General features: G+C 41.0%; 1 protein-coding gene across 1 annotated transcript in view; it reads right to left on the bottom strand.

The window, feature by feature from the left end:
* Positions 1–5,624, bottom strand: part of STEAP4 (STEAP family member 4) — a 19,216-nt gene extending 13,592 nt beyond the window's left edge. Inside the window, 1 exon segment of the mRNA XM_010011309.1 lies at positions 5,472–5,624. Coding sequence (XP_010009611.1) covers positions 5,472–5,624 — 153 coding nt within the window.
* Between the last annotated feature and the right edge of the window lie 2,046 nt (positions 5,625–7,670).

Here is a 7,670-nt window from a genome sequence, read left to right as displayed (position 1 = left end):
CTGCTGAGTTCTCCCTCACTGTGAAGCTATTCTTCTGAGCATCTTTTATCTGCCATTTAGAGACATTAACAAATAGCTCTGTCTCACAGAAAAATAACACTAGAAATAATGAAAGCCTGGCTTCCTATGGGTTTGTGTTTCTCGGCTGATTACAAGTGCTGATTGAAGCTTCTTTCCAATAACAGTAGATAACTCCTATAATATTTCTTCTCATGGATTTTTACGTCTTTTACATGTATATAGTCACAGTATAATCTTTCATTTTTCAGGACTCTTCTGTGGGGTCTTCAGCTGCATTTTTTCATGCAAAAGAAGGAAAATGGAGCCCTCTCTCTTCCTAGTAAATTTGTTTGAAATCATCACTAAAAAAATGATTGAGGAACGTACAGAAACATACATACACTCACATACCTCTATATAATCAGAGGAATCTCACTTCCTATAGAAATCAGGCTAAAGTAACAGACTCCCTAAAAAATTCATGATGTACACACACCCACATGTGTGTCTGTACCACCAGAAGAGGAGCAAACAAGTGAGAAATGGCTCTTCAGTTGTGACCCTATATCACTGTGTCTTGAAGTGCACAAGAGGATGAGGCAGGTCATGCTATTTGGGATGCCTTTACTGAAAGCCCATCAGTAGGATACATGGAGACTGGAATTAGCTGGCATTACACCAGCAACCAACCAACCACAGACCTTGAGACTACTAAAAACGTGAGAGTTCAAAGCCACATATTTGTTATGAGCTCTAGGAGCCTGACTCTATTCCCGTTTACACTACTGGAATTGTTGATATTCAGTTAGTTTGCTTTTGGACCAGGTCAGCACAAGCAGGAATAAAAAAAAAAAGCCCAGTTGCTTCTTAACATCTGTGATAAAATCAAAGGTGAGGTGGCTGCTGCAGTGCAGTGATGATGTTCTTGGCTGTGTTACGCTCTTAGAAATCTGAAGAGTGAGAGGGAAAGTATGATGAGAGATTTAAGAAAAAGAAATATGAATATGAAGGTTTCTTGCCAAAACAAATACATGTGGATTTGCAACATGTCTGGAATGGGGCCAAGCAGATTTTATAGAAAGTTCATTACTCTGTGTTCTTGGTTACACAAGTCTATACACAAAAATGTGTTTAAAAACATGATTTAACAGTGGATAACTTTATCAGATCCCTTATTCACTTAATAAAAAGTACATTAAATGTATTTACTTGATTCTTTTAGTTTCCTTTCTTTCTTTTACATAGATCTGAACATTTTCCTCTCCTACTTGGCTGCATTTGAGTGGCACCTGCGGAGACATGCCTGCCTTCAGGACAAAATGAACACTGATAATTTTGTAAATAAAGAAACCATGTTCCTCACAAAAAAAAAAAAAAAAAAAAAAGAGACAGTTTTAAATGCTATTGCATTTTTCAGCAAGAAAAAATTGTTATCAGGCAATTTTAAAAAATTAGCTTTTTCTCAAGGTGTAAGAAATTCTACTTATTACTGAACCACTAATTTCAGGGTAGCATCCTCTACTGAGAAATGGAAAGATCTAGGCATTTTTCTTGGCAGAGCTCCCTATTTAGTTCACCTCAGATTTTTCAGATGCCCAAGCTGAATATTGTAATGGTAATCCCTAGCCTGGCAAGCAAGACAAGTGTGCACAGCAGTGGGTTACTGCCTCAGCTCCTAGCCCAGGTGTTGGTACAAAGGAAACCTCTCTGCCAGAGTACTACTTGTGAGCTACAGCTCTTGGAGCACAGCCTTGCCACCAAATTGCTCACAGTGCAGCATGGGGCAGCCAGCATTATCCTGTGCCATGGTCCCCTGTGCAGAGGCACAGGAAACTTTACACAAGACATCTTACAAATGTCTGCTGCCTGAGCCCTCTTAACACAGAGGCTGCCACCTTCAGAGAGAAGTCACCCGGGTTTGTGTCTTCTGTTTTCTCCTGGGTCTGTAGGCAAGGCCAGTGGGTGTCTGTTGTTTCCACCTCTGTGAAATATGTGGGGTCAATTCAGCAGTTACGCTTTTGGTTCTGCATGTCAAGACTATGCAATAAGCAAGGAAGGAGCATGACAGGCCCTCTCTATGCAACTGGAGTGAAGGAAAAGGTATTTGGGATGTGATATGGAACAGAGACAAATGAAAAGCTTCTGTGTTCTTACTAAACTTAGCTGAAGAGGAAAGAAGAGAGTGCCAGGAGGAACGAAACAAAGTGTCATGCTGCTTTTGTAATTGCCTAATTGGACAAAATAATTGTCTCCCACAGAGTGACCCTCTCTTGCGGCTCCAGCAAGGAAATGCAATACAAAATGATGAACTGGATTTTCTGAATAAACCTATTGTCTTTATTGCATTGCCGTTTTGTGCTATTACGATTATTGCATAATTACCCACTTGTTGTGAGTACTCGTATCTTTTTACGTATTTCCTGCTCTCACAGTTCTTGTAGCATAGGACCACCCAGAGAAATCCTTTGTCAAACAGTCCTGTGCTCTAATGATACCAGGAAGTGTTTTGTTCTTTGACAATCAACTTCTTCACTAAATTTCACAGCACCTATGGCCTATTTATCTAGAGGCCTACAGAAACTTGCTTACATAGTTGGTATCACTAATGGATTGGTGACAGGCATCAGTAAAACACTTTCATCCCAGTCCTCAGGTGCTGCAACTTGTCTGAGGTGGATGGCTGAGCTGCTTCCACCATTGATCAAACAGTTTGTAGCAGATTATTATAATTAAGCGCCTTTGAAGTGTCAAGTTATACGAAGGTCTGGTGCAGTTCAGGTTGTAGAATTCAAATGAAATTTATTAATATTCTCATTTTTATGGGATATCATGCTGATTATGGAAACGCTTTTCTGCGCATTCAGATTTGTCCTGGTGAGGCTGCTCTGCTTGGGAAAAGCACATGGATGGAAATCATCCAGAGCTGAGAACCTGTCCTCACTCCTGATTTAATCTTAACCTCATGTTTTCTTAAGCGAGTCATGGGATCTACATCTCCCAGCGGAGCTTTAGACCCAGCCTTGTTGCTGAACCAAGGGTGATCTGTGGCACTTTGCCAGTGTGACACACAAAGCAGCTCAGCCAAGCATGAGAAGAGTGGTCTTGAGCCATGTAGCCTGAAACTGTGCCTGAAACTGTGCCTCCACTACCAAAGTTAGAGCATTCCTCTAATAACACCCTCAGGAAAGGGTCACCTCAACAATTTAGTAAAGAAAGCCACCTTTGCCATTGTGCCTCAGGGTTGTACTCAGTAGTTACTATGAGGCTGGGAGGCAGCTTTGTCAATCCTCTAATTAATGTTTTTGCTGGCAGCTATTCCCGCTCCTCGTCTGTTTCCAAGAACATGGATACAATCCGCACTCACCCAGGCTGCCACCCACTGCCTGCCACAGCCCTGCTGGAGCACCCTGCCCAAACTGCAGCAGTGGACAGGAGAGAGCTGTCAGCAGCAGCCCAGTAAATGCTCCATGAGGATATTTGAGAGTGCACTCATTTCTCACACCCCCGTCCACAACATCAAGTAAGTGAATTTAGTATTTCATTGGCCGTGCTCTTACTAAGGGGAATACATGTTGAAGAAATTTTGGAACAGAAGAGAACATGTGGGTCTAAACAGTGATGTCAAAGGAGGAAAAAACACACCAATTTTTATTCTAGAGAATGCAGGGACAAAACCTTTCACATGTGAACTGCAATAAGCATCTTTAAAGGTGACATGCAAATAACTGTCCCTAGCTTTTCTTCCCTAGAAACACCTTTCAAAAGCCAAAGTCTATATACATTAAAATCTAAATAGAACAAAAATGAAGTAAAAATGCCAACATCTATAAAATGTTCCAGAGAAAATGCTTAAGAAGTTGCAATTCCACTGTGCTAGCACTGTAACTGGGAGAAGTGGTGGGCTCAAATCTTGAAGTTACAAAATAAACAGGCTGTAATAAAAGTAGACTGGGAAGCAGTGAGGGAGGCCTTAAAATACGCAGATCTTAACTACTCTCCCTGAAAGCCTCAGTTGCTGTCTGTGTGTTTGAAGGACTTGGTTTGTAGGGAGGAAAAGGTGGTTCTTAGCACCCCGTGCCCACACTAAGCACATTGCTGGAGATTTTGCTTTGAACTAGCTCTGGTCTGGTCCTGTCAGCTGAACGGCCATTTGCACTGGGATTATATTGTTTCACCCAAGAGCAGCCGAGACTGCATGTCCCCAGCCTGCTCTGCGATGTGAAACACGGCACTGTAGGCGGTAGGAGGCAGGCGAGTCAGCTCCCAAGTGAGCTCCTGCTCTGAAATAAAGCACTAAGGTAGGCAATGCACTTTGTTAGTTATTTCTCACTGCAAAGTAAACCTTTTATCTGGTTATCATTTCTGCATGTAACTAAGAGAAGTAATTAAAAAAGTGCCATCTGCCCAAATCTGTACAAGTATGAAAAGTGCTTACTATGTTTGCATAAGAAAATTCTAATATGGAGGAAGAAAGTACAGGGATGCTTGATTTCTCAATGACTATTGGAATATTTTGGTATGTAGTTACAGTACTACTTCATGCTAGTCTAAGTCATTGCTATGAAAATATTTAGGAGCTTCAGGAAGGCCACATCTAAAAAATAATTTACATCTTCCTCTAATTGCATCATTTTATAAAGTCTCAACAGTGTTGGAAAAATTGGCTTATAGTCTGAATGACAGTTTGTGTGGCAGATTTAGAGGGTATATGAAATATTCCCATATCAAAGCTGAAAAAGAGTTCTGACAGCTGCAAATGCTCTCTGAATTAATAATGTGGAGCTGTTATAAGACAATATTTAAGAAAAATTAATTTCTTTTTGCAGCCTTGAGGCCCCTTGCTTATAAAATATTAGAAAGGATTAAAATTTGTTTGCTGCCTGAACAGAAAGAGAAAATGTGATATCATAGAATCATAAAAGAATCATTAATTTCAACTGTTACTAGTGCTAGCTTATGATTTGGGGTAAATCAAACACCCTTAGAGTATCTGCACTTGCTACTAAAATTCAAGCAAGAATCTTGGCTCTGGCTTAGGAAAGAATATCCGCTTTCTAGCTTCATCATTTAAACCCCACTGACCAGTCATTTGCAGAAGCTTTCTCCACTTCTTTAACTATTGCATACACCTCTGGAAGTTTAAATAAACTTGTTATCTGCTATGTAAGCTCTCTGAATACCAATTGACTGAAATTGTTTTTTCCTAATTTTACAGATACAAATCCTTCCCTATTTCAGCTCTTAATGACTAATATGTTGTATAATCTTAACAAAAAAACAGGAGACATGGCCTGGTTTTGTATTTTTCTGTCTAGCCTGGAGAGAGGCTGGCATAAAATTTTAGCAGGAGACTTATGAATTTAAGTTCAAGCCCACCCAAACTCTTCCCAGGTTGACAGTATAGCCATTCTGCTTCCCAGTCCCACCTGCAGAGGCGAGACAAACCTGTGTCTCATCTGTGTGAAACTCACCTGTGCACTTAACCTGCTGCAGTCCCCGTAGGCAAGCTAATGCTTTCCCAGCTGATGAGATGCTGCTTGTGCTGGAGCAAGAGACCTCAGGAGCTATAGACAAGTCCTATTGCTGGGAGCAGAGTGCAGAAACCCCAACAGCCTGGCCAGCATTTATGTAGTGGAAGCCAGGGCAAGCGCACAGGGGAGGGTGAAATGAGGGGATGTTGCAAGCCTTTTCTGGCTGTGCGGGTTGAAAGAACTTCCCGTCAAAGTCTCAGGGAAAGTCCCAGCCCTTGTATTTACAGCTGAGGTGAAGCTGTGGTTGCTTTTGTCATGCTGGCACTGACTTGCCCCTTGGCTATTGGCCAGAACTAAGGTTTGGCTGCGTTCGCCCACTCTTGGAAGGCTAACCTGAGAATCCCAGAAGCCAAAAATGTTGTAGCAACTATTTGCCTGGAAGGGGAGTTGCTTTTTTTTTTGTGTTAGGGCTCTCCTGTGCCATTCCAGCTGTGGGTAGGGACAGTAGGAATGTCACATTGAAAGGAATTTGGCATGGGGGTAGTTGTAAGCACCTGATCTCTGAGATTCTGTAGATATTCTCGGCAGCTACAATGGTCCTGTGGAGCCAGAGCCTGCAGTGGATACATATTGAGAAATGAGCTTTTAAGGAATAAGCCTCTGGGAGCATGCAAAGCTTTTCATGGTACATATCTGTTTGGAATGGGAGATAATTCAAGACAGATGCCTTGAACATCAAGCAATTACTGAACTGCATCATAGTCCAGATAGGAGAAAGGGGGTAAGAAAGTCCCACTAACACTGAGATTTTAAAAGAAGTTTGGAAAATAAACTGAAGGGGATTTAAATAGTTTTGCGTTCTAGATTTGCAAGCAATGTCTGCCAGTAAAGAGGAAGAAAGTAGAAGAAAAATATTTTTTACATCAGCTTGCCTTTGAGAGACTTACTAGAAAAACTAGGAAAACACACTAAGAAGGGAAAAGAGAACATAAAACACAGAGCTAATCTCTAAAAAAGAAGAAAAAGAAATGACAAGAAGTTCCATTCAGAACAATCTGTGACTGCGCTAGGGCTGAAGAAACTATTTCTGGGAGCTTGAGTTCTAGAGAAGAGATCAGATTGTGTTTGAGGTTTAGGACAGTAAGAGCCCATGTCACTTGTGCACTGTGACAAAAAGCACAAACCAATGTGATGCTTGAACCACTGGAAAAGATCCAGGAATTGAAAAAGGTGATATCACTTAAGAAGAGCATGGAATTCATCAAGGTGCACATGGCATTGCAAAGCTAATGACTTGGCTCAGAATGTCTTACAGGTGGAGCAAAAGGCACCAAGGCAGTGGACATGCCTGGGGTTAAACAGTGCAGTATTCATTTTCAGCTGAGCCATCAACTAACATGCTACCAAAAATAGTGTTATAGCACTTAAATTAAAACCTACAGAGAGTGGAAAGGAAGGCAGTTGACTCTCAGAGCTTAAAATCATAAGACTAACACTACAGAAGATGTATGAGAAATAAATGTACAAATTCATAATGGAAAAGAGAGTCAAGTACTATGCCCTTGAGAGCATCAAGGTGATCTAAACAAGGTGATCCTGTGTAAGAACATGAGCAAAAATTAGAGAAATAATTTGAAGCCATTTCCCAGTGGTTTAATATCTTATGAATATTAAAAAAATGCAGGAGAGGGTTGAATTGTCCAAGTCTCAAACCTATGTGATCCCTCCACACTGTAAGGCCATGCTTTAAGGAGGCACTGAATACACTCATTGCTTTGGGATGACTAGAGGAACTGACATAGTAGTTCTTGTACTTATAGAAAAGATGGATGAAACCCCTTGTTTGTCCATAGGTAGATCTGGAGGAACAAAAAAGGTCTGTTACTATACAAAGGGGAGACACAGTCAGTGACAAATGCTTCTCTGTCCCTAGTACATCACTGGGCTCCTGGCGGGTGTTCATATTAGGAAAAAGAAAAGAGGAGATTTTTTGAACTTCTATGAAACTTTTCTATGATTCTATGATTCACCTTTGTGACTGCACTCTTGTCTCAGATGTCTAGGCTGTGTTCGGCACCTGAGGAAAAATGTGATAAATTTTTCATGCCTTTCAGGTTAGTAAGATTTACACAGATGACATTTAGAACTGATGAAAAACACTGGCTCGGAGCAGCCATGGAAAGAAACTGTGCTTCTGGG

The sequence above is a fragment of the Nestor notabilis genome, unplaced genomic scaffold, assembly GCF_000696875.1.
Source record: "Nestor notabilis isolate BGI_N333 unplaced genomic scaffold, ASM69687v1 scaffold22553, whole genome shotgun sequence".
Lineage (NCBI taxonomy): Eukaryota > Metazoa > Chordata > Aves > Psittaciformes > Psittacidae > Nestor > Nestor notabilis.
The sequence above is the reverse complement of the archived record's forward strand: the minus strand, read 5'-3'. Positions and strand labels throughout refer to the sequence as shown.